Below are 27,986 nucleotides of genomic sequence, written 5' to 3'. Positions count from 1 at the left end.
TTTATGTTACTTCAAAGTTCAAGGCCACATAAAGGAAATGAGATTTGATACAATAGTAGGAATATCCACGTACAGTAAATATTTGTGATTTGCAGTTGGTCAGTGATACATTTGAGTCGAGGTTGGCATCAGTACTTCAGCTTGTGTTATTGCAGGTCACTGAAATCCCTATGAGAGCTAGCGGCCTGTTTCTGTGTAGAACACCGCTACATAATGTAAGGTGAAAGGAGCAGCGCAGTGTGCAGATGGGATACATACAGATGCGCGACAGTGGGAATGCTGGCAGTCAGAATGCTGATTCTCCTGCCCTCTAAGCATCGTACTCCGCCACCTAAACCTAATCCGCTCCACGTCTACTTACTATTCGGCATCTTGGCAGTTGGGATTCTCGTTGTCGAGATTCTGGCGCCGCTCTCCTGGTGATAGGTTGGGTGCCACCATCCATATTATGAACGCAGGCTTTCTGACTGCCGGGATGCTGAACCCATCCGGTGCAGATATGGTTGCATGATGTGTGCTTCATGCTTATTAATAAAAAGTTTTTTCTGACATCAAATCTGTCTCTTATGTAGCTTTGGACAAGTCTCAGGCAGCATTATTTGACCTGAAAACAAAATATGATGAAGAGACATCAGCAAAGTAAGTTCCAAGTGCTTTTTATTTTATTTTTCATAGTTTGCTTTATTTAACTTTACCAGTAATGAATGTTTTAACAGATTTGTTGGACAGAACGTCTTTGTAGTGACCACACATGGGAAGTCCTGTGTTATTACTATGTGTTATTTATAGTGCCATATGACAATCCTCTGCTCAATATGTCCACACACCTGATGAGTGACATGGGCCAGTTACAGAGGTTGCAGCGCTGTGTGTCCATCTTATGTACACATTTCATTTATTATTTAGGGTACTTGTGTAGTTTCACGGCGCCACTTCCCTGCAGATTGTATGTAAATCGTATGCAAAGCGCATGCAATATTTGCATGCGATTTGCATACGATTTGATCCTCGATGCGATTTAGCACAACTCCGTTATCCACGTTAGCCCGAAGCGTGTCGAGCGCAGTGTGCGCCGCAAGGGGACGCAGTACGCGTACTCCCGCCCTGTTCATACCCCCACTATTCACGTCGGCGTGGAGTTGATCTTATAAAGTGTGGCGAGCGTCCACTTAAAACGAGCCCGAAGCGTGGCAAGCGGATGCAGAATACAAGTCAAGTAATCCATGTCCCTTCGCGGGGTTCACTGCGCTCGTCACGCTTCGGGCTTGTTTTTCGCGTCCCCATGCGGGTCTCGCTGCGCTTGCCACGCTTCGGGCTCGCTGCTCTCGCCACACTTTATAAAGTCAACTCTGCACCAACGTGGATAATGGGGGTATGAACAGGTCGGGAGGACACTTACCGATATTTGCATACGATACGATCTGCAGAGAAGTGGTGCCGTGAAACTACACAAGTACCTTATTTATTTATTAACTGTTTCTTATATAGCGCACACACATTCCACATCGCTTTAAAGAAAATATTGAAACATTTACATAAGTCCCTGCCCCAGTGGAGTTTACAATCTATATTCCCTACCACATGGGTATACACACACAGACATTCTAGTTTTAATTTTGTTGGGAGCTAATTAACCTACCAGTATATATGTTTGCATTGAGTATAACCATTACACAATCCGTACTGCCACATTTTCTAACGTGCCAAAAAATCATTGGTCAATTTCGATAGGAATCTGGCACTTTTATAGTTTTTAGGCAAGTTATGCTACAATGTTGCCGCAAATTGGCTGCAGCACGTTTAATGTATTTCTGGCCAGCAATGCATATATTGTACAGTTTTGTTTATTTTTATTCACAACATGATCTTGCATATCACACTGGGCCAGTAATTATAAATCCTTTTTTATACCAATATTTCAAGGTGACTGCACTTTTGGTAACAATGCTAATACATTACAAAGGGACCTGTAAAGTGGACACATACGCGTCTTATGAAGCAGCATTAAAGATTTTTAAAGGCATTTGTTTATTGTTAGTATTGTATTGCGAGTAGAGCATTAGGATTATAAAATGCTGCAGCCTGGACATTTGGCAGAAAGCAGACCGCTACATATAAAAGACAAATCTATGTTCTTCTCTGGCAGTATGTAAGGATAATGTATCCACATCTGTATATTTGTTTGTGACCTTTTTAACGGCCCAAGGATTAGTGTGACCTTTACAATCTCAGTAGTTTATGCAGGGTACAGATCTCAAGGTTACTTCTACTATCTGTAATAATTTACAGCAAGGATTCGCTTTTTCTGTTTATTACACATGATTTTCTAATGAACACTGCAGTGAGGACATCAGAACGTCATTTATACAGATATTAATATTGCCCTTTTTTTTAAGGTGCCACAAGTGGTTTTTAGAGATGGATGCATATGATCTATATATATAATTGAATGTGTAATAAGGGTGTGGATCATGGGGTGGCACATAGACCCCCAAATAGTGCAGCATGTCCCCATGCATGGTTCAGTTTGCTTCACTCGCCATGCTGTGCTCTCCACACTTTAGCATTCCCAATCGGCATCCACGTGTATGGTGAACAATGCCAAGTTCAAAAAAGTCACTTTCTTGTGTTGACGTTTTGGTTGTATCAGCCTTGTGCATGTCAACTTATTGACTGTCTGGCTATTACAATGGTGATTACAGTCACTAATGATAATTCAAGTGAAATAAGAAAATCTGGTGTTTTTTTATTATGATTAAGGAGGACTACACTCCAACTTCCAAAGTTACCAGTTTACGATCAAACATATAAAAACCTTTTAAAGGATATGATTTCTGCAATACAGCTTGTGACCACATAGACCTTTTGTGTAAGCATCATTGTTAGCATCCGTCTTGTGAAGGCCATCTTATGTGGCTGCTGTTATTATTACAGTACTAATATATGGAATTCCCCAGGCCTATTACATGGGTTTCCAGGGTTGCCAGGCAACCATCAGATGTTTCCTGCCCAGTCAGAGATAAACCTGAGCAAGAAGTGGTTTCCTTAGATGTCATGCTTACTAATATAATGTGATTATCAATATACTGCTTAGCAACTGAAATATCCTACTGCAGACATCTACTTGAGGTTATAAATACCATGGAAAGAAAAGGACCATTTTATTTACATCGTTATAAAAGGAAAACTAACTGATTTCATTACAGAAACTTTTTTTTGCATCCAATATATATTTGATTAGCCAATTGCTTTTTCATCTAAAAAATTTGGCTGAAATTTTCTGCTTTCCTTTATGTAGCTGTTATCAAATATTGTCTTTATTTGGAGTTATTTGTTGCTATATTCTGACCCTATGTTGCTTTTTTAGAGCAACGTATCTTTGGGCTTCTGTGACTGTTTGGTAGATAGTACCAGGCACATTATGCTTTCAGTCACATGCTTTGCATTATTGAAGTCTCGATAGCTTTTCCCTTGCTACTTAATATAATAAGATAAATATATAAAAGGTGATCAACCCTCTTGGTTTTGTGTCATCGCATCCACCATTCCTCAGCTTCTTACCCTTAAGCTTTGCAAAATTTTCCGTCATGGTGTAATGCACACTTGCATTTTCTCATTATCTGCAGTGCTCTAAAAAAAAAAAAAAAAATATATCCCTTGCGAATCCTGTAACCTCAGGGAATATAAATATAAAATAAAATGTATATCTACAGTTTAACCCAGAAGCCATAAAAAACCGCATTGACCTTTATTAAGATCACATAAGTTTAATGTGAGAACGATTTTTATTTACAAGCTATCACGCATGTAATGGAAAGGAGCAGCTTGGCTCCAGCGTCCAGTAAATTCACAGGAAATGTCACCCAAGCCACAAAAAAAATCGGCACGTCATGAAAGTAATACGTTTTTCTTTTCTTTTTTTTTGGGGGGGGGGGGGGGGGTGCAGGGGTTATTAAAGTCATCCCACTTTTTAAGAAACTTTTTTTCATTATCAATGCGAGTATCTTCGTTTTTGTAATGGACAAGAAGCACTTTTTATATTTGCCTAACCCAACCGTCCATTCCGTATGTGCCTAATTCGCATCCATTCCTGTGTCATTTTCAAAGTCTTCAAATAGCTGCTTATACAGCAGTCAGAGAAGGCAAAACAGTTAGAAGTGTGTTCATTCAAGTTGGGCTAAGCTGCATTTTAATATACTCACTACTGCACACAGGATGTTGGTAAATTCTGTCGGCGTAACCTCAAAATTTCAGACAAACTCAAACCTCAAAAATGTTATTAAGCCTTACTGCTCTTAGATCAGGGAATGGGATTTTGTGGGATCAGAATCCACTTTTCCTTGTACAGTATGTTCATCTGTATAAATGTGTATATGTGTTTGTGTGTGTCCGTGTGTATGTGTATGTGTATGTATGTATATATATATATATATATATATATATATATAGCCTATCATATTTAAGTTCTACACGCATAACCCTCTGAGGCACTTATGTATTATATAGCTTCCCTTCTGGACTTGTAACTTGGTAAGACTGCTATGCTATTACTGGTGCCTGTCCTTGTGTTTACCTCCTATATCCCTCTAGATTGTAAGCTTGCAGCAGGGCTCTCCTACCTCCAAGTCTGTCTGTTGTTACCCAGTTTGTTTTATCACTGTCTACTATTGTAAAGCACAACGGAATCTGCTGCGCTATATAAGAAACTGTAAATATATATATATATGTGTGTGCGTGCGTGTATATGTCAGGGTTGCCAACCCTCCCGGAATTTGCAGTAGTCTCCCGAAAATCGGGTCCTTCCTCCCGCCCCCCGGAAGGGTGGGCAACCCTCCCGGAATCAGGGGGACCCCCACTGAGCCCCCCGATCGCGGCATTTATATGCCGCAATCCACGGGTCTCAGGGGAGGGGGCGGAGCTAAAACGGCACAATCGTGTCATTTTAGCCCCGCCTCCTCCATGGATATCACTTCTTTCGGCTATTTGCTGTAATTGGGGCGGGGCTTAATGACATCACAGTTAAGCCCCGCCCCCAAAACTCGTAATGCAAGATTCCTCTCCGTGCTTCTCCCGGAGAGGATTTGTTGAAAGTCGGCAACCCTGGTATATGTATATAAAATTAAATTTAAATCTGTTGACTGCAAGTTGGACATTGATTTTTCTCTTCTGTAGAGGTTGTTTGCTTTTTATCCTGAGATATTCTGAGTACTTTCCAGGAATTATCTCTGTGGCTTGTGTTTGACACAGTCTGCTGAACAGTATGAGTGCCCATAAAGTATTGGTGGCATAATTGGTTTACATATAACAAAATTTATTTACAGTGTTCTGCACACTATTATTACATTGAACAGCAACCTAGCAAGCGCTGCACATATTGTACATATTTTTTTAAAGCCATTGGTAAAATGTCCCTTATGTTTATGGAGCATTTTAATGTAATAACAGGTATGGAAAGTGTTACTAATCCAGGGATTTTTCTCTCTCTGTCTCTGTGCAATATTGCCAGTGTGTCGGATGGAATATCAGAAAGCCACTTATGGCAACTGTAAAGTTTTCCATGTGTAGGCTCAAAATAAAATGTAATTAGCCTTTATGCTTAGAACAAGGATCCATTGATGAATACAGCTGGTCTTTGTTTTATTCTGTCTTTGAGAGTGGGAGGTAAAAGTGTTCTTCATGTTTATTAATGCATTTTTTTTAAGACAGATGCTAAGCAGAGTTTTCAGTGGGATCTGTACTTCATATTGTAGAAAAAAAAAATTAATAATTTCAGAATTCTTTTCCAATGACCTGTCAGATGATTTACAAAGGAAACGACGTTTTTAAAATTTAAACTGACAAGATATGAAGTGTTTTTATGAAGCTTTGCTTATCTGTGAGCTACAACAGGTGGCAGTAGACTTTTTATGGGCTCAATCAATATTCATGAAAATGCAGCCTATTAATTTTACTGTAAATTGTTGAAATCAATAAGACACTAATAAGTTCCGGATGTCTCAGTGATGCCACGAGGAGCGAAATAAGATAGTTCTTCTCACAAAACTGCATCCCTTGTGCGTAGGTGATGAGTCACTTGTAACATAAGTGGGTTTATACTTGCTTGCTTGACGTAAGCATACTCATAATTGCCTACTCTGCCGAATCATCCAGGAGATGAAGGAATATCCCACAGACTCCAGGGGGTGGTAGGGTACCTCATCGATCCCATTTTTCACCACAGTCACTGTCTGCATCTCCCCTCTGGAAACATTCCTACATGGGGAAAAATAAAAATATGTTAAGACAAGCAGCTACAGTAGCTCATTGTAAAGATATCACATTACTGGGCTTGTCAAAACGGTAATCTCACATAAGTTACCTTTTACTTTAAGTAACAAGTTGAGTACATTTTACGTATGCAGTTTATTGCGGGGTTTTTTTAAGCGGTCATCCTACAATTCATTATCTTCTTTCAAATTCACTCTGGAGAGCGAGCAAATATGGCTGACAGATACAAGAGTCTGCTAAACGGACATAGACTACATGTCATGTGATGATAGCTGAGAGGGGGAATGTCCGATTGAGCTCAGAAAGACATTGCAAATACCATGTGGCAGTGTTTTCCATGGAAGTTTATGATGCTATGCAGAATTTTTTTTTAAATAAAACTCTTTCACAATACATGATTGTCAGAAGGAGAATAATGATCAATATAGGGTCTGTACCTATGCCATTGTTTCATGCTATGTTACTTATTTCATAAGTTACAGATGTAGTATTGCTTTGATACTTGAGGGCCTGCTGAAACTTATAACTTGGGGATAAAAATGGCTGATTTACTCTCTCTGTAATAAATCTTTGAGTAAATAATCAATCCATGGGGATAATAAGCGAGCTTCTGCATGTCTATTTCCTTTATAATTAATCATTAACTCCTTGTATGCTACCATAAAAAGCTGTGCTATAAACATGGCTAATGCTAATGCAGCGAACCCCTGTATTTAGCCGCGAGTCTCGCTGCTTCTGCAGCCGAATACGCCAAATCCCCCTCGCTCAAAAAACGTAGCGAGGGGGAATTGGCGTATGAGGGGGATGAGTTGAATACTGACAGGGCGAGTGGTGACAGCGAGCAGGAAGCCCTGCTCGCTGTCTCCGCTCGCCCACGGCTATATGGGAGCAAATGACAATTGGTGAACACTGAAAAAACAAACAAAAAAGGTCAATAAGACAAAGTGTTTAAATCCATTTGGCTGAATGACGATTTTTGACGGTTTTCCATAAATTTGGAGCAAATGGTCAATTGTCATTTGCCCCCATACATTACCAGACTTTTTTTCAACCTTTGTGTTTGGTTGTGTTTAGATACACAGGATAAGCATTATCATAAATATTGGTTCAGAAAAAAAAGCTGCCTAAGCTTTTTTAAGCCAATGGTAATCCATAGAGCAGTGTTTTCCAAACTCTAGCACCTTAAGGTGTGTGCACACTGTGTGATTTTGGCTATCGATTTTGACTATGTAGTCAAAATCTAGAGCTAGTTAGTTCAAATCACAACGTGTTAGGCCGCGTCTGTTGGAATTGAAAAGTATAAATAGTAGAAATAGACTGCGCTGAACAGTCTATCTCGTACTGAGGGTCATGCTGCTCAATAAAAATATAATAAATAATAAGGGATGAGTGGCTTTCTTATTAAAAAATATTTGTCTACCGCATATAAATTATTTATGTGAATTATAGGAGTGGGGTTGTAACATTTTAGTCTCAGACATGATACCAAAACAGTGAACACTGAAACAGTAAGCTCAACCCCATGCAATTTTAGTTTCTTTTTATTTTATTTATAAACATTTAGTGTAAAAAAAGTGTTGCGTCATCTACGGTTTCTGGATTTTTTTGCTGAAAGTACAAGTTTCCTATATAGCCATTTGGTGTTAAAGAATAATCAAAAAAGAAAACAAAACCAATGTTTTTGTTGTGCACGCTTATATTGAACTGGTGACTGCATTCCTGGAACGAGTATAAAAGACAGTGGTTTTATGGTTGTTACATGTGGTATTATGCTGAGTCTATAATAAAAGTTAATTTGTAATTAAAGTTTCCGATTTCCTGTTCAGTTAATGAGTCATGAACATCCAAAGCATGTGTTTAGAACTATAAAGTAACTTGCAATTACACTAAGAACAGGCTTTACAAATGAGAGCACTTTTTATTTAAAGCAGATACGGGGAATGCATGCACTGCACATTGTACACATTGAAGAATCTCAGTGTATATTCACTCTAATTATGGGTGTGCCTAGACATTGTGCTGCCGGAGGCGGCGACTGAAATGGCGCCCATCTCATCGCTTATAGAAAATACCCCCCCCCCCCCCCCCCCCCAAAAAGAAAAAGATTGGATAAGCAACCAATCCTCTTCCACTTATTTTATAGAATGTACTTCATTAATGCTAGCTAGAAGATTATTGGTTGTTCATATTCACTCTATAGAATGTTGGTTAGCTTTCTATAAAAAAAAAAATAGAAACAAAGATGTCTTCGTGAAACTTCTCAGGTCGTCTAGTCACAGGTCTGACCTTGATCTTTCATTCTCTACGGTGATAATACATTTCTTCATAAATCCCATCCCTTGAACTGCCCTCCCCTCCTTACCGTCATGAGCTACCACAAAACAAGTTTTACAGTCACAGTAGATGTCAAAGTCATAATGCATAGCTTTGGAAATGTCAATCTGTTATTTGGACTGTCCTATTATGCATCGGATATACCTGTACTGATGGCTGTACTTCTCAATATATAGATTTACCCCATTGAGTGCCAACATCTGTGAGAGATATGCAAAATCCACTTGTAACTCAAAGGGTTAAAAAAAAAAAAGATAGCCCAGGCTTTCTGTAGTTCTTTGGGCAGGATTTATTTAGAATGGATTTGGATTTGCATGTGACTTTTTGCACATCTAATTTAAAATTATTTCTGTTTGAACCTTATGTTCTATGACTGTTCTAAGTCCATACGATGGCATCACATACCTCCCCATCGATTCTTGCATAGGAGAGTCCATTGTTTGAAGCCTGTCATGTAGCTGGGACCCACAGTAGATAACTGGTAACTAGAAGCTTGCCAATGGCCATATCTATACCTGTGATTCGTGTAATGGCCATTTCAGTTCATAGAAGCCCATCTCTGGGGCCACACTTTCTGTCCTGTTTTCCTGTGTTTTTTACAATCTCCCTCTGTCGTTGTAACTATAGGGCATAAGTCAGGTCGGTCATGCGGTCATCATTGCCATGTACCGGTACTTTGTGCTTGTGGAGGGCCCATTCTGCATGAGCGCAAAGAGGTTCCGCAAGATAGGAGACAGTGGCATCAGGTTGCCAGTGATTGACAGTCTGCTGCTGGTGTGTGTATGTGACTAGGGATGACAATCCCGGGGCAATTTTTAAATCCTGGGAATTGGGATTGAAAAATGCGCATTCCCAGGATTGGCATCCCTAAAAGAAAATTGCCCCTGTGCCCCTCCCTTACTTACTTTGGGGAGGGGGGCAGGCAGCAGCGGTGTGGAGGCAGGCGGTGGGTATAACGTGTGTGGCTGGTAGAGGGCTGGCGACGAGCAGGTTCCGGCGCTGGTGGTGCAGCGCTGTGGCCTGCGCAGCATGACCTATGAGCGAATTGCGATGTGCAGGCCACATGCTGGGTTGGGAACAGCCAGGCAGCATCTGAGCGGGTTCTCAGACGCTGCCCGGCATTAGACTGTGCATGCGCAGTCTAATCTCGAAATCCTGGGATTGAAATCCCGGACATTTTGATGTCAAATCACGGGATCCCACCGATCCCAGAATTGGCCACCCTATGTGTGACGTCTGTTAAATTTGTCGATGTGTTGCCGCTGTGAGAAGAAGTCAGGTCAATCTCCATTATAGGATGGGGATTTCCTGGCCTGTGTAATGGGTGCCTTGTTTGGCTCTCAATGGTGCCTGAATCATCCGATGATGTGTCCTAGGAGGCAAGTCGGATCATTACTACAGCAATAGGTGTCTGCTTGTAATAGACGCCACCTTCTGCATCACCATACAGCGCGATTACTGCTTATTCCAAAGAAGTAGCAGTGATGGCAACTCCAACCACATCTGAATCCCATACCCATACTGTGTGCAGACAGTATTGGTTGGTACCATTTATGGAAGGCATGGCATTATCTACCTAATTTCTTTTATTTCTTATTCCTTTTGCTTGGGTTTGCATTGCTATCATAGTCTTGGTGGCAGTTTGCCATAATGAATAGAACCCCGTGACAAATCTATTCTTTTCCAAGCAACCAGACACACGTTTAGGGGCTGAGGTCTTCATGTCATGAGCTGTCATTAAAAATAGATTTGATGAAACAGCTTCAAAATCAAAAGTTTCCTTTTACGAGAGAGAGGAGAGATAATTGAACTCATTGATTTGTTTCACGGTTTGTTTGCCCTTTCGTTCTCTTCCTGAGGTGCTGTTTGCTGAGGAATGTTTCCAATCGCCAGAAAGACAGTGGGGTGTGTAATATTTCCCCCGCTAGCTCTCCATTCAGCCAGACGAGGGGACTGTGGAGAGCCTGCGATATGAATTTTTAATGCAGAACTTCATAACGCAGCCCTTGCAGCTCGACTGCTCTGTTCTCTTGAGCTTTCAGATTTAATGCTCTGATGAGCAGAGCTCGGGCCTGGGGCGTTCTACATCATTTCGGGGTTAACCCTTGGAGCACCAATGAGAAGCATCCACGGAAGTGCCTGCTGATTGAAAGATAACGTTTACTTTTTTTGGCCTGTGATTTGCTGCACCTATGTGGTGTTTTTGTAAACCGTTACATGGTAATATTTATTGTAATATTGCAGTGGTAGAGTTTCAGACCCCTGGTTTTAAAAAAACACAGTCTGCTATACATCATAGGCCGATGCTGTCACCAAAGCAACTGCTGTTGTGTAGCTTTTCGCAAACAGCCTGATGTTTTTTTTTTCTGCTCTGATCCAAGCAACTTCATACCTGTAGTGTTAGTGATCAAAGCATGGGATGTTAAGAATGGTATGCGTAAAATTAGATTAATCATCATGCATATATTTTTCCGTAGGGGCAGATTTATTTCTTTTATAGCACATCCTATATGCCTCTATTCCTCTTCAGATGACTTGTTCATCTGTAATTTATGTATCACTTACTTCATGTACGTCTCTTACCCATTGATCAGCCTAACCAGATTTTGTTTGTATATCAGGAGGGGGGGCAGTAAAAACACACAAAAAAAATGTTTTTGCCCCTCCTGCTATTGCAATGGAGTCATCTGCTGACGGGCACCAGCATTAAAGGAAGCACTGACTCCATTGCCTCCCGATGTTTTCTGAGCAAACGGTGGTGGGACAATTACCCGCAAATTGTATGCTGCGCCGGGTCCCCGCTCAGTACATATGCAAGGGCTCCAGGCTCACTGCTACCTGAGTGTGTCCCGCCCGTGCATATCTAATGAGCGGTGACCTGGTGCAGTTCATATTGAATGAGCGGGTCCACGGTCTCCATCCCAGCTAGTCAAGCTCTGTCACACCTAATACACAGCCTCCTGTAGTGGGATCACTGGCCTCCTGCTGCCTGGGACTAGGGTGCTGCTGCTGCCGTGCCCCCAACCCCAGCCAGTTACCATGACAACCGCCGGCTAGGGTCTGCTGCCACCTCAATGGAGGTCTCCAGGCACAGAGCAGTCCAGCCCCCTGCTTCTGCGCTCTGTCCTGTGGCCGCAGACTATTGAGATTTGCTGGGCTGCGGGTGGGGATGGCGGCACCTCCGGGATTTGGGGATGCAGAGGACTTGAAACTTCCTCTCTCCACAGCCTTCCAGGTGTCTGAGACATGGTGTCCAAACGCAGCAACCTCTCAGGTCCTGCTGCTGTAGCCCAGTGCTATGGTATATGGCGGAGTAACACTGACCCTGCCTGGGGCAGATGTGTGGATTAAAATGCCTCAGCTGGACTCGGCTAGGGGCCAACTGGGACATGTGTGAGGGACAGATGGCTCACTGTATACTCATACTGGGGTCCCTGTGACACTATATATATACTGGGGGTCACTATGACACTATATACTGGGGTTCCTTGTGACACAATATACTGGGGGACCCTGTGATACTATATACCACAAAGATAATAATCGCATATGCACTAACATATGTGATTATTATCACAAAGAACAGCTCTTGCGTTAAGAGCTGCCTTTTGCATTGCACTGGCGATGTGTCAGCAGGTCCTCAGCTGCTCCGCCTCCTTCCTTACCCGGCTGATGTAAAAAGTGTCCCCTGGCTGTGGCATGACACCGCGGGCTGTTGGAGCCCGGTACTGGTTTCAAAACACGGGGGACCCCCAGATTTTTTTGTCCCCCGCATTTTTGGAACCAGGACCAGTCCAAGAGTCCGGGGCTGGTTTCAGAAATACGGGGGACCCCTACGCTTTTTGTCCTCCTTCGTGTTTTTGGAACCAGGTCTGGCTCAATGACCCCGGGGCTGGTTATTCTCAGGAGGGGGGACCCCACGCCATTTAAAAAATACTTTTAACACATTTTTTAAGACCGGACCATGCACAGATCTCAATGATCTGTGCAGGGTTCTGGCCAATTCGCCTGTCAGAACCTGGTCTGCAACGCGGTTTTTGCCGTTTTTCGCATCTCATTAAATATGTGAATTCGGGAAAAAGTGCGATTTCGGACTTTTTTTTGACTAAAATCGTACAAATCACATTTTTGCATCTCATTAAATGACACCCTAGATGACTAGGAGCACTACCGATATAGTTAACTTTATCAGCAGTGCCGCTGGACAAAGTAGCGCGATATGAACGATATTGGTTACCAGTACCGTTCAGTGACAACACCCCTGGCCGCTGGTCGTAAAGGTCGTTGCTTATAAAGCCAAACCTACATGTTCCGGCGGGAGCATGTATGCCAGGCTCCAGTCCAGCCAGGACAGTCTGATTTGGTGGTTATTGAAGTTTCATGTCCCTGTTGCCGGTCTTGCATTGAGTTGTCCATCCCATGACCAAGGTCCTTGCTATAGGACCGAAACGTTGGGGACGAACCTCACAGGTTCAGTATTTTTTCTTGTTGCTGCATATCAATAATGAATTAAACAAGTGACTTTTTTTTTCAAAGTATTTACTGTTTGGGTGAGTGCTCTTTCTCTACTTTGTGTTTTTTTGGGGGGACTTATTTGTGGACACAGCACTAGCTGTGTACCTTTGGGCACCCCCACCAATGACTAGGTGAGTGTGAGTGCCGGATTTATAAATTATACTCCCCCATGCATATATTAACTTCTATTAATTAGTTTTATATTTTCAATAAATTATATGTTTTGAAGTTGTTGTTTTTTTTTACAAAGTTGACTGAAAGCTTATTTGTAATGAAGTTAGTACAAAATGTAATATTATAGGAGTACCAGGCCCCCAAATCATAAACGTAAGCAAATCTGGAAATAGCAATAAGAAGTGATGACATTTTGGTAATCCTTTCCATATGAAAAAAAAAGAGACATTATAGATTTTTTTTTTTTTTTTGGAGCATGAATTTATATGATTTTTTGTAATCACTTTCTGCGGTTACTTAGATGTAGAGCTGGGATATTTAGTTACATGCCTTTATGCAGTAGTGACTCTTAAACTGCCATAGCATAGAGTTACTGACTGTATCCTTGGTACTATTTGCAGAGTAATTTCATCTTTTGTTAACTTTATAGCCACTTCTCCAGGTAACCTGAAGATCTTTACATTCATCATGTTAATGCCTTTTTAATTGGAGAACCAAAAATTCAGTTTTGAATTGGAAACTTTAATCGTTTACAATGAATTATTTGTCATGGTAACGTGATTGTTATGGGATACGGGGGGGGGGGGGGGGGGGGGCAAAATTGCAATAAACCTTATGAATAAAAGTGTGGTGAGTATTGTAGTTGATGTTCTACACAGGGTATGTTATGGTTAGTACTTATAGCCACCAATAAGGTATTATATATGTACATTGCAAGTTAAATACTGTATATAAGGAATAACATTGATTTGACAGGTCCATCAAAAAGTAATTGTTAAAATTCTTTATGTAGTTTAACTCTGCAGATGTATACACTTATCTCTATTGCATTAGACGCCTCTTTACCCGCTGGTATTTAAAAGCTGTGTCATTGCTAAATTACAGTAGTAGGCAAAAAATATAAGGCGCCTGGGGGTTTCCATCATCAGAGATTTTATAATCTAATGTAACAAGCGGTAGGCTGAATGTTCTACAGAGAAATTGCTTCTGAAATCTTACATTGTTCTCAGCCTAGTTAATACAAAGCAAAGGCTTTTTGTTACGTGTACAGTATAAGACTCCTGCTTTTTCTATATGATGTATGTTTGTGTGTATTGTATATGTTGTGAGAAAACTAGATCACTAGGGGGGATGGCTAAACTGTTCCCTTACAATTAAACCCAGACAGGAGTTGGGAATACTTCCACTTAAAGGTGCAATCGGGGTAAAACCACGTTGTGGGGCGGTGACAGTTTATAAGATTTACACATATTAGAGCCAAAGAGTAGTCACATAGCATGCATTATTTTTAATGTATGTAATAAAAAAAGCTAATTAATTTAGAGTTAAGTTTCAGTAGAGGAGAGTTAGGGTTATGCTTCAGGAAGGGAGGGTTGTGGGGGGGGGGGGTATATAAACCTGAACCCTATATATGGGATTAGTTTGTATGTGAACCGTTATGGCAAACTTTTTTTTAATCACGGCGCCATAGAGTATAATTTTTGTTTCCTGGTGCCCCAAGGCCAAAAGTTTCTTATCGAGAAATTTAAAAAATATAGTTTGTGTTTATTGGTCATCCTCAGATTACATTTTGTGGTGATGGACAAGATTTGCTTCTGTTTGTCCACCTGTTTTAAGATTGGCAGATATCCGCACAGGTTTTGCCTATTACATTGACCATAAATACCTTGAATTGGTTTTGGACCACCAACTCAAGGCAACCTTGCAGGTGTACTGATATACCGCCAGGGTTCCACTGTACACCGTTTAGAAACCATTACATTATAGAGATACAAAGGATTTAAATCTGACATGTAAATGAATCTGTTCAAATGACAAGCAAAAGTGACACATCAATGATATATTTGTAACATATGTTCTCTCGAAGATTGACGTCCGCAACTCCATTATATGAACTCTTTGCAAAACATTGCTCGCATCACCTTATTTTTGCATTCCAGTGCTACACATTTCCTTTGTGCCTTAAACTGAGTTATGCATTAGCATTCTATTGTTCCTTCATTCCCTACCTCAGATGTTTGTATACTCACACATACAAGAAGATAATAGATCAGAACATTTAGGACTTTATTCAGAGCTGGGCATGAACACAAGTTGCGACGCTTTTTCTCCGCAACTTGCTCAGTAATAAACTGAAAGTTGAATATTCACAAGTTCTCCTATGTTATAATACAGGGTATTCGAAAATACAAGATCTAGTTTGGTAAACCTACCACTCCGGGCTGCCATCAGGAAATTTGGGGCCCGGGACTCATTTCCATCCGGGGTTCCCCCTCCTCACTTGACTTACCGTAACCCGGCTCCTGCTCCCCCATCTCCTCTTCCGCTGAGCTGCAGTCTTCTTCAACTCAGGATGCTGGCAGACAATTAAAATGCAGCACCAGCTAGTGAGCCAATCAGAGCTCACATACTGGTAGCCACTCTGATTTGCTGCCGGCACACAAGCTCTGATTGGCTCAAAAGCCGGTGCAGCATTTTAATTGGCCACCGGCATCATGGGTTGAATAAGCCTGCTCTCCAGTACCTACTTTGTTCAGCGCACTGAGTGCAGCACAGCGGAGGCAGTCGGGGGGGGGGGGGAGGCAAAACTAGCTGCCCGGGCCCTTTCAGAGGCCTGGGCCAGCTGTACCCACAGCACCCCCCTATTGGCGACCCTGCCACCACTCGTTCACCACGCTGAGTCTCGCCGTCAGAAAAGAGGGTTACACAAGAAACTCTGCATGCAGCAGTCGTGTATACTTAATAAAGTATTGTTTTACTCTGCTGCACAAATACATTATAGAAGCAGACTGGATCACCATATCAGGCTTTTTAATGAATAACTGAGTGAGCAAGTTTAATCACTGGCAGGCATGTGACCTCGGAGAGGTTTAGTGCAGTTATTTCCAGTATAAAGTTCTTGCAGATTTCCCAAACTCTGCTAAATGCATCTAGGTAAATGCATAAATTGCCTTTAGCACAGTATTCGTAGTTCTTGACAAGTAACTTATTCCTTAAATGAAGTGTAAGGAAAACTGACAGCTTGTCACTGTAACTATGAAAACACAATTGGAAGAAAAATATATAACTTTTATTTTGTAATGTAGCATGTTTTTGCTTACTATGAAACATGATACCTTTAATGATGATGGTCAGGTAGGGGGGATGCAGAAAATTAATTCAGGTATGAAATTGAAAACTTGTGATACTTAGGATCTGTAAAAATAAAAAATGAAGAAATATTGGTGTTGGCTTCCATATAGAAGGTGGTAATTATTTACAAAGCGGAAATTGGTAGTGGATCAGACTTCCTCCGGTGGCTGCATTAATTACTATCTGCCACACTCTGTGTATGTGTATCATCTTTCCCCTCTCTCGTTATGAGGGCCCCCCCCCCCCCCCAATCTTCCATTGCTCAGATACTGTTCTATTTTAATGTCCACATTCATATCCGTGAAGTTCTAGTCCCCTAAAAAGTGCCACTCCCATTCCTTTATCTCATCCTCTGCAACTTCTACTTGTCTGCAAGTGACGGCATTTTGCATTTAATTTTTCTGGAAATCTATTGGCACTGGCATAAATGAAGGCTGAATCCAGAACAGAATTGGTTTTGCACTGCACATCAGACATTGTTCTGCTTTATAAAATAACCTGTATTTAAGTATTATTCCTTTTTATATTGTGCTACAGTTTGGTTACTTACATATGGCCGTGCTCAAACCAGGGGTGGGGATCCTTTTTTGTGCCAAGGGCCAGTTGTATGGTGGAAAAATCCTTTGGGGGCCATATGTAAAAATGTCTCTTACAATTTGTGCTGCTGCAGCCATCCCACGCTCCAGCGGCTGCCACTGAATAGGACTGACAGTCTCCGGTTGCTCTCACAAGAAGTCCCCTGTACTCGACTCCCGGCAAAGCCGCCGGGTGGGTTGGAGGGCCTCTCAGACCGGTTACGGGGGCCGCATATGGCCCCCGGGCCTGAGGTTCCCCACCACTGGCTTAAACCAATGTGATTCAGAGCATGAAATGTACCAGTCCTGAGACTCGGTCTTAACTGTTATCGTTTTGTCCATATTGGTGCTCATCATTGTGGGAAGTATCTGTTGTTTTTAATGTTTTTACGGAAAGTATACAAATAGGAGTCTCCGTTTGCATTAATTCTAGAGCTGCCAAATATGTAAATAAACTTTTTTCATCTCTTTGCAAGTTAATAAATTATTGATCATTCATTTGGTGTAAATGGTTATGGTCATTCTAGGTAAATACATTAAATAGTATTTTACAGGTTTACCACTCTGGATGCTAAAACGGGTAACCACAGTTCTATATTACATTAAAAAAAATTTTATGGTTTGGTCTTCAATGTCTGATATTTTGAACCGACAGTAGTAGGTGCACTATTTATCTTGTAGGAGTAATTATATATAGCCAATACCGATATGGTATCTTCCACCTGGCTAAACTATAAAGTATTTTGGCTTACCGTTCCTTAGTGTGTTGTCCAGGTTTTGAATCTCCATTAGCAAAGAATCCATAGGTAGTAAGTGAGGAGGAGCAGTTTGCTAGACCGTGGTATTTGCTGTCAGAATATGAGGAAGAATAAAATTATGTACACACTGTCTAATTCTTGGTCATCCCATTTGGCAAATCGTAGACCCTAATAAGTGGTTTGTTTTTTGTCACACAACCAATTTTCTTCTAAACCCAGACTAGAAGGATTCAAATATTCACAGAAAATCTGAGCAATTATGAAGATTGTCCACACACTGCATGATTTTGGGGTAAGCCAAGAATTTCTGTCTTGGCTGGCCAATCCAATTATCGAAGGAGTGTGTTTGTGACCATAATTTCTACAGGTTTATTTGCAAAGCACCAAAACTATTACAGGTTGAGTATTCCTTATCCGAAATGCTCGGGACCACAAGCATTTTTGGATAAGGGATTTTTTCGGATTTTGGATTATATATTTTTTTCCATACTTACCTGGTCCCCTGTGGTGCCCAGATGGTCCCCGGTCATCCACGGTGTCCCCCGGCGGCATCTCCGGTCCCAGGGGTGCATTGCGCGAGTGCGACACGCATTCACAATATGAACGCTTGAGATGCTGCTGAAGAGGATCCTGGGGGCCACTGTGAACGTCAGGGGACAAGGTAAGTATGGGGAAAAAAAGGGGCGAGGGGGGAAAAACAACAAAAAAAACAAAAATATTCTAAAAAAAACCCACTTTTTTTTAAAATAAAAATATATATATATATATATATATTGTGTGTATATGTGTGTATATATATATATATATATATCGAGAAAAAGAAGGCCACACAATGCGCTCAGTGAATTTAGTTAAGCAGCAACCCTGAGGGGGTCCCCTGTTAGGTAGGACCCAGTATAGAAATAGAGAGAAAAGGGGTTTTCAGGGTGCGCTAGGACCTTTCAATTATTTAAGACAGTATGGTTTAAAATAGGAAAAATTTAATAAACATTTGCTCACAGAGCATAGCAGTATAAACAAAGGTCGAATTGATACACTTTACAATGTATAAAATGACATAAACACAATTCAGGTCAACAGTCGAAATGCGCCCAATAGGCCCAACGCGTTTCGTCGTGAACACGACTTCCTCAGGGGCACAATACAACAGTAGGCAACGATGGTCACACTGTGAATTACAGTAAATACAAATAAATACAATGTCCATAAATTGGATAAAAACAAATAATAAGAAGAGGGTAATAGGTTGAGCAGGTGTAAGAAAAGGGAGAAGGAAAACGATTAAATATTGGTCCTTTGGATCACATACCAGTCAATGGTTTAGGGTTTGGACACCAACCAAATATAGAAATTTCACCTAAGGACATCTCCTCTTTGTGAAATTTCTATATTTGGTTGGTGTCCAAACCCTAAACCATTGACTGGTATGTGATCCAAAGGACCAATATTTAATCGTTTTCCTTCTCCCTTTTCTTACACCTGCTCAACCTATTACCCTCTTCTTATTATTTGTTTTTATCCAATTTATGGACATTGTATTTATTTGTATTTACTGTAATTCACAGTGTGACCATCGTTGCCTACTGTTGTATTGTGCCCCTGAGGAAGTCGTGTTCACGACGAAACGCGTTGGGCCTATTGGGCGCATTTCGACTGTTGACCTGAATTGTGTTTATGTCATTTTATACATTGTAAAGTGTATCAATTCGACCTTTGTTTATACTGCTATGCTCTGTGAGCAAATGTTTATTAAATTTTTCCTATTTTAAACCATACTGTCTTAAATAATTGAAAGGTCCTAGCGCACCCTGAAAACCCCTTTTCTCTCTCTATATATATATATATATATATATATATATATATATATATATATATATATATATATATATATATATATATATATATATATATATATATATATATATATATATATATATTTTTTTTTTAATACATAAGGGAGACCCGACTTGTATTCATACATACTACACACCAACAGTCCAGTGGTACCTTTTGCTTGAGCTTAGATGGTTAAATCAAAATAACTGAAGTAATAATTAAGCCATCTATGTTCAAGTCTGACTTTCCTTAAAAACTGTGCAGTTGCTGTGCCTTGAGGACTGTGGTTGGGAACCCCTGCACTATACAATAAAGTAGGCTGAGCACGATTATTGCCAAATTGGCCCAATAATTGTCTAGTGTGTACCGAGCTTCAGGCATGACGTAAGGATGTGTCCTGTTATCCAGTGAAAGATAAAGGGGGTAAATGAGCATGAGGAATAGTGAAAGTTATGGAATGTGGCATCTGTAATAAGGAAAAGGAAAGTGGAAAATAAATAGGGGGAAGAGACAAAAAGGAAGAAGTTTATGGGAAAGGCAGGGTGAATTGAATAATAGAGGAAAGTTATGAACAATGGTGTTGGTAAGAGGATGATAAACCATTATAAAAGATTGATCTGCATATTGGGAAAGTTAATGTAATGGGAATAGCGTTGTGGCTAACAGGAGACCATAAAGAAAGATGTCAACAGTGAATCTAATATTCGTAATGCTATGTAGTAGAGGCAAATAAAAAAATATATTATGAGAAGGAAAAATATATTAATAAAGTGAGACATCTGAAAATGACAGAAAACAAAAATATTAGCTGAGTATACAGTACATGCCATCTATGTATCACTATATAAAGTAACTGAGCAGTAAAATCATAGTTTGGATGTGTATATACAGACATTCAAACCATGATTTTGTCATTCATTGCGCTTAATTTAATTAAACAGCAAGATTCATTCGGATTAAAATGGAGGCAATGATTCCTTTCATGTTGTTGCTATGGTGATAAACAATATGTAATTCCAGCATTTAACATTAACAAACAATTTAGCCGCAGTAGGCAAATATTTACTCCAGACAAGCAGACAGTTACTTGAAAGCAGTAGACAAAGTGTCTTGAAGACCATTTTAGTCATCTCTGCATAGACATGTCTTCTAAAAGACAGATTAAACAAGTCTGGTTACAGTAAACTGGTCGCCGGACATAATGTGTGCTTTTCCACATTTCCCAGCGATCAAAAACAGACGCAGCCACCCATATCTCCGAGCAGTGCTCTTATTGTCAGAGATGCCTCAAACCCTCCTTTCTCAGGAGCTAGAACTGATCGCTGCAGAACTGTTGTGAATGGATTGTTACCACGGTGTATATTATTAATTTATATATATATATATATATATTATTATTATTATTATTATTATTTTTTATGACTTTTTTATGACTTTTGGCAGCATAGTTTAATATCCACGGCAGAATGCTATTTGTGATCCATATTTTATATCCTACGCAGTGATCATTAGGGGATTGTCCCTGTAACAGTCGGGAATAATTGGAGCCACTTGAGATATTTTTAAGGTTTGACAAGCACTGGCGATAATGTTATGTTGTGCGATGGTGAAAGCACTATCCTAATCTATGGCAGGAGATCCTATAATGCATTACCAAGCACAGGACATTCTCACATACCTTTCTTCATAGATACAGAATGATTCACGCTGTACACTTAATTCTCCGAGCCTCAGCTGTTCAATTTGTCCTGCACGGAAACGATTGAACCTTGAGTGACAGTTACAGGCGATGTCTTTGATTGCTCAGTGGGTCACATGCCGAGATGTGACCTGCATTTCAGATGCTGTCTGCATGATGCGGTTTGCCCCATTTTCTTCACACATAAGTTATTTGGACACCATGTTGGGTCACTAGAGGCCAATTTCAGACGTGTAGATTTGCTTTGAATTGGATTTTTTTTCCCACTTTTTGGAGTCACCCACTTCATAGTGATAAATTGAGTGACGGAACCTATTGTTTGTATACTTTTATATGATAAGAGACGACTTTATTAAAGTGACGATAAATGCAACATACAAGTTACTGTACATAAAAGGTATTAGTATTCCCAAGTGTTGAGGATCTTATCACTGCAGAAGATATAAGGGGGTGTTCCGAATATGTGTGTGTGGATACAGCACATGTATGTAGAAGATCACACCTCTGCAGCCCATGGTCTAATTACATATTATACCTACTTGAGTTGGGATTAATATTTTTTTGCCCACATTTTTAGAAATGTAGCAAAATGTGGGCATAGAATTCAGTGTGCATGGGCACATCATTCTGTAAGGTTAAATGACGATGCTTTACAACTTAGCATAGCTGTTAATGAGACTGTAATTTGTATTTAGCTTCATTGTTTGGTAAGAATATATTTCTTTTCAATGTGCTTGCGTATGGGGCTAAGTCAGGATATGTATTTAGAAAAGCCACATTTTCTCGACTTTTTTTCTGTAACGTTATTTGTACATGTGAATATATGGAACTTCCTGTTATGATTTTCAAAAGAAAGGCACTTTGGATCTTAAATCTACTTAAGAACATCTGTATACTCACAAGGACATGATCGATTCATCATTTGTCCATACACATAATTGTCGGGACACCATTTATTGCCAGTGTCCGAGCATGTGACTGACGGCCATGATTATGCTAATGCTTGTGGTCATTTTAAAAAGTAAGGGAAAAACAAGCAACAGATGCACTTTACCTAGAAAGAAACCTTCTCCATAATTATTACCTCTAAAATATAAATCTGCTGTAAGGAAATTACAAAGTATTGGTGAGGAGCCATCACACCAAGGGACAGGTGTAATTTTCCGGTAGTGTGCATGATGCAGAACACACATCCCTGGCACAGAGCTACAAAGAATGTGGCTAACCACAAGCATGCCCATGCAGCACAAAAACAATACTCATAAGAGGAAGGAGGCTAGGTTATTGTAAATAGTGATAAATGCAGATGCATAACTAGAATGTTGACATTGTTTTCCTAGCAGTATTGAAGTGGCCTCTGTACCAATACTTTTAGACACCAGTATTAGTGGCGTTATTAGACTGGTGCACCCGGCTGTCAACCTAAAAAAGGGTGACACCAAAGGACCAGCTTTTTGTGCTGTGACATGACCATGTGCTGCAATGGAGCACAGTCTTGTTACAGGTAAAGAGCCGGCACTGCAGACATCCCTGTCTTCGAGGGCAGCCAGAAACTCTGGGGATATTGGACATGGCGTCAGAGTGACAAAAATGCTATCCCCACAAGGCCACACCCCACGGTTAGCTGTGGCTGGGGTGTTCATGCAGAGTGCACAACAGGTGTCACCGCACCCAGTGATGCCTCTGAACTCTCTCCACAACTCTTGTTCATTTTATGCCCTATAGTTATGCTCAGGTTTATGCCCTATGACATTGTCCTTGTTCACATAATGCATCACATTGCCTCCATTCACATTATGCCACATTATTGTGACCCATTTCATATTGTGCATATTATTGTGTTCCCAGTTCACATTAAGCCCCATAGTACTGCCCCTATTTCACATTATGCCACATTATTGTGCCCCTATTTCACATTATGCCACATTATTGTGCCCCATTTCATATTATTGTGTTCCCAGTTAACATTAAGCCCCATAGTACTGCCCTAGTTCACATTTTACCACACAGTGTATCTAATTCACATTGTAGCACCCCAGTGTCCAAAGTAGTGCCCTATATTACATTCAATTACACATGGTCCTGATACAGATGTGGTTGGAGATGCTATCACCACTGCCTAGTTAGAAACAGCAGCAATACACTAGTGTGGTAGTGTGGCTGGTATAAGTAGACACCTCCTGCATGCATTAGTGGTCCGAGGTGCATCCTAGGAAGTAGCTTTGTCTCATCTGCAAAACGATTGGAGAGCTGTGTATTCAGTGGGGTCACACACAAGCCGACCTTCACAGCTCTGACCAAGAGGCCATGAAAACACCATTTTCTAATGGAGATCTGGGCACCCGTCAATTCCCCAAAACAGAAGTGGCATTCTTCCGTTTTGGAAAACAGCCATCTCCTCTCCAATGGCAGCAGTGACCGTCTGCAGCCGTAGTGTGTCCAAGAACACCGGATCCGTACTGCACTCTTGTCTGGTACAAATGAAAGAGCATTGGTACTTTGCAACATGCAGATCACTTGTGACTGGACCTGAATCAAGCCCAGTATCCCATATTCACATTATGCCAAATTATAGTGCCCCCCCCCTTTACATAATGCCGCATGGTAGTGCCCTAGTTCTAATCATATTCCAGCATGTCCCAATAGCAAAACAGTAGAAGGCAGGCTGGAAAGTGTAGTTCCACAGCACCTCTGGTTTACATTGTAGTTGCAGCATATAAATACATTATTTTATTTTTTACTTTGTTTTATTATATGATTGTTTTGTATACTAATTATGAGGTTTTTCAGATATAATTTCTGTTCTTTGTATAAAGAAGCAATAAATCCTATGTTTATAAAGCAGAGACTGAGGGCAGTATTCAATGACAAATATTCTCCGTGCATGGTGAGAGATTTTTTCTCTCGCCATGCACTCGCCGTGTTCCGGAGCCTCCTGCTCCCACTATTCAACGTATTTAAGACTCGCCGCCACTCGCGGCGAGTCTTAACCCCTGCAGTGGACGAGCGTCCGCGGCAGGGAGCTGACAGGGAGCCGTGGGACGGTGGCATCCAGGGAGATTAAAGTCTCCCTGGATGCCCCAGAACATATGTGGAGGGTAGGGGGCCCCCCGGGACCCAGGCAGCACAGGCTGCCCCCCCCTATAGCCAGCGGGGGACCCAGTATTCACTGCACCCGAAGGTGCATCGGGTGCAGTGAATATATGAATATCTAATGAGCGGGTCGAGCGCACCGGCACCCTGCTGGCTGCACTGTGTAAAAAAAAAAAAAAAATTTTAAAAAATATTTTTTTTTTATTAAATATATATTCATGTGCTATAAGCACATGAATAAAAATAACATGCCCCTTCACAGAAAAAAAAAATGATTTTTTAACACCAAAATTAAAAAAAAAAACCCTTTAGATTAAAAGTTCACATTCCAGCTCTCCATCAAAAGATGGAGAATTTCTACACGGAGAGAGACGGCGAAAATTACTTAAAAAGACGGCGAATATTTCACATTGAATAGGGTTGCTCACTTTTGAGAGCAAAAGTCTCCATCCAAGGCGAGAAAAGCACAAACTCGCCATAAAACACGGAGAATTTTTCTCATTGAATACTGCCCTATATCAGGGCTGGGCAACACCGCCCCTCCAGATGTTAATGAACTACACATCCCAGGATGCTTTGCGTTAGTTTTGCTATGTGGCCATGCTGAAACTGATGCAAGGCATGCTGGGATGTGTAGTTCATCAACATCTGGAGGGCCGGTGTAACCCAGCCCTGGTCTATATTCACTTTTTGCTATTCAGTTTGATTGGTACAGCCCTCCTGCGTCCACTCATCTGCTAATCAGATGTGGTAAACGCAGTCCTATAAAGGGTAAACTGTACTAATATTTTATAATCACATCAGCCCTGACCAAAATAGGGCAGAAATATAGTCCCGTATTAAAGAGAGTGACATTTCGCAAAAATATTTATTAATGGTAAAATCATTTAAAATACCAATACAAGAAGTTCTGGGTTGAACAATAAACATGAGGAAAAAATATTTATACATGGAGAGATCAAGATGAATTCATATTTACAGTGCTGATCTATAATTAGGAGCTGCTTTGGACGGAGCTTTACTTCTTAAACAAGAGGGCTGGAATGTAAACAGCTGCAATTAGCCATTTTGGAGGAAGATATATCGACATGAAATCTCCACATTATACTGTCATTTTGAATGACCAAAATATTATTAGTTTATTTTCTGCCTAGAACGAGTTATAAGTAATGTACAATATATCCATAAAACAAAACAAAAAAATCTGGGGTTTTTTGTATTTAAAAAAAAAATATATATATATATATATTCCTTTGCATCCAGTAATAAAACCTGTAACCGAAAAGTCGCCCTATAATTGTACTTCATAGAGTAGAACACTTAGCGGTTCTATTTATCTGTACATATTTGCACAATATTCCTGGTACACACAAATATTATGTACACAAATGTTGTATTATGGATAGAACACAGGGTACCGTGTTTCCCCGATAATAAGCCCTACCCCGAAAATAAGCCCATCCCCCTCACCACTGCCCCGATTGAGGGATGCTGTACAGTACTTTATCAGCCCTTGTACCATTGAAAACTCCATCTCCTGGTCCCAGGGATGCACTGCGCATGACATCACAGCGCACATCCATGCGGCTTCTGTACATGGCGGGAGCGGGGTAAATCAGCAGCGGCGCCGGAAAAACTGGAAAGTGCTGTAGGTGAGGAGCAGGACTGGGGGGCATGGTGGCTGTAAAATAAGCCCTACCCCTAAAATAAGCCCTATAGTGTTTTTTGTTGAAAACATAAGACCGTGTCTTATTATCGGGGAAACACGGTATATCTTTGATATCTGCTGCAGTCCTTCCATCCTCATCTGCAAATGCATACTGAATAGTTTTATATGACTGCTTTGCTGCCGGATTTACCTAGATTCAGAATGCTCCACATTCCAGGGCTTGATACCGATAGGATAACGCCATCAGCAGATGGTGTTACTGTATGGCTTTGGGCTATTATTTCACACAAAATATTAGGTGAGAGTTCTCCTGGTACTCTCCCTGGCAATGACTAACTGCACAACAGGCCTTTTGAATTGTTCTAATTCAATAATATATGAACCAAAGTGGGCTATTAGGTAGTGTTTGGCCACCTGAGTAGAGACATATTTACGTGGCTGTTGGCTTATCCTGTGTTTTCAAATGTGTGTACTGTCCTCTGTGATTATTATGTAGGTAAGTCTCTATTGCTGACCCATTGCTGAGTGCTGGGGGAATTTGCGTTGTATTTTTTGGGGGGGTAATGTCCTGGAGTTGCAAAAGTCAAAACACAGAAACAAATCCTAACTGGGATTAATGCAATGATTTGAGCCTTTATCAATAGTCCCCGTTTAGCCTGAAGGATCTTGAGCTGTAATGCAAAGAGTGTTTGCAGTGCATACGTTTGCAGAGATGGCAGAGACACAAATGAATGGACCACTGTAATTGTAGTTAGAGGGGCTATTATCAGATATTAAGAGGACGAAAATACTTGGAAGCATGGTTGCATAATGACTAGCATTGTTACCTCAGAGCACTTGAGCGATAGGTTCAATTCCAACCAGTATCTGTTTGAAGTCTGCATGTATATATATATGTATGAGTTATCTCTGCGTGCTCTGGTTTCCTTGTACCGGGCCCCGACCTTATGAGGGGCCCCAAAGTTTTTAGGGGCTGTAAACATAGCTGTCGCAGTGCGGTGACTAGGTTTATAAAGGTGCCGGCCAGCTACCCGCCCACCCTGATTCCTGAAGATTTCTGTTGCCGGCCCTGTTCAGGAGTGTGGCATATACAAAGTTCAGTAACAGCAGAGTAATGCAAAAGGCAGACAAGCATTTATGCACATACAGTATGTGTCTGTGTGAAGGTGTTTCTTGCTCACCAACTATGGAGCAGTTGAAAGTTCATACAATACAAGTATGTACATACGCTGCCCAATATGTGTGCCACTTTGCAGCAGCCCAGTTCCTTGTTAAGAGAATTAAGTTCTGCAATAAGATAGAAGTTTGCACCTTGACCACTTCTGTGTTAAAAACATTTTGTATCATTGTCTGATGATATTGGACTTGTGCCTCATCTCTGCACATGGCTATGAGCTTGAATCACTGTATTTGTTTAAATGCAATATATTAATGCCCTAGCAACTTATAACATCATGATGGGTAGCTGGCTCCTAGGAATTTTGGGTTAAGAGCCTAATTCAAGTTTCTATGGACATGCCTATGGACTTGCAAATCATCACAAGTGTAGCTGTCACCCAGAAAAGAATAGAGATATCCTCCAGAGCCATCCTTTGTATCTATTGCGTACTCACACTCGACGCAGAAAAGAGGAACATTGACTCTAGGGCTACGCAAACTGGTCGTGGCATTAGCGATGCTGGTTCCATGTTCCTCTATGTACATGATAGAAGCTGACGACAGATGCACACCCAAAAAAACAGCGATGCGTCCATTTTTTTTGCCACTCCCCATTACCACCTCTGAACGGTCCCTTATTATCAATCTCTTTGCATTAGACACTTTGCTGCATGCGTAGTATAAAAACACTACATGCACAGTCTGATCAATGGTTCGGTTCAGTGAACATCGGCATTGTGTACAAACTTGAATGAAGCTTATTCTGTGTACACACA

General features: G+C 40.8%; 1 protein-coding gene and 1 long non-coding RNA gene across 6 annotated transcripts in view; both read left to right on the top strand.

Annotated features, from left to right (window-relative positions):
* CUX1 (cut like homeobox 1) overlaps positions 1 to 27,986 on the top strand; it is a 320,620-nt gene that overhangs the window by 157,199 nt on the left and 135,435 nt on the right. For all 5 annotated transcript variants that reach the window (XM_083172201.1, XM_083172198.1, XM_083172199.1 and 2 more), the window contains exon 8: positions 573 to 639. In XM_083172201.1, the coding sequence (XP_083028327.1) occupies positions 573 to 639 (67 nt within the window). The remainder of the gene's footprint in view (positions 1 to 572; positions 640 to 27,986) is intronic.
* Positions 19,117 to 19,525, top strand: LOC146058741 (uncharacterized). The gene is made up of 2 exons (XR_014469931.1): positions 19,117 to 19,179; positions 19,321 to 19,525. It is a non-coding gene; the product is annotated as an uncharacterized LOC146058741 (long non-coding RNA).

This window comes from Crinia signifera, chromosome 2 (genome assembly GCF_055691185.1).
Source record: "Crinia signifera chromosome 2, ASM5569118v1, whole genome shotgun sequence".
NCBI lineage: Eukaryota > Metazoa > Chordata > Amphibia > Anura > Myobatrachidae > Crinia > Crinia signifera.
Note: the sequence above shows the minus strand (reverse complement) of the source record. Positions and strands in the feature narration are given on the sequence as shown.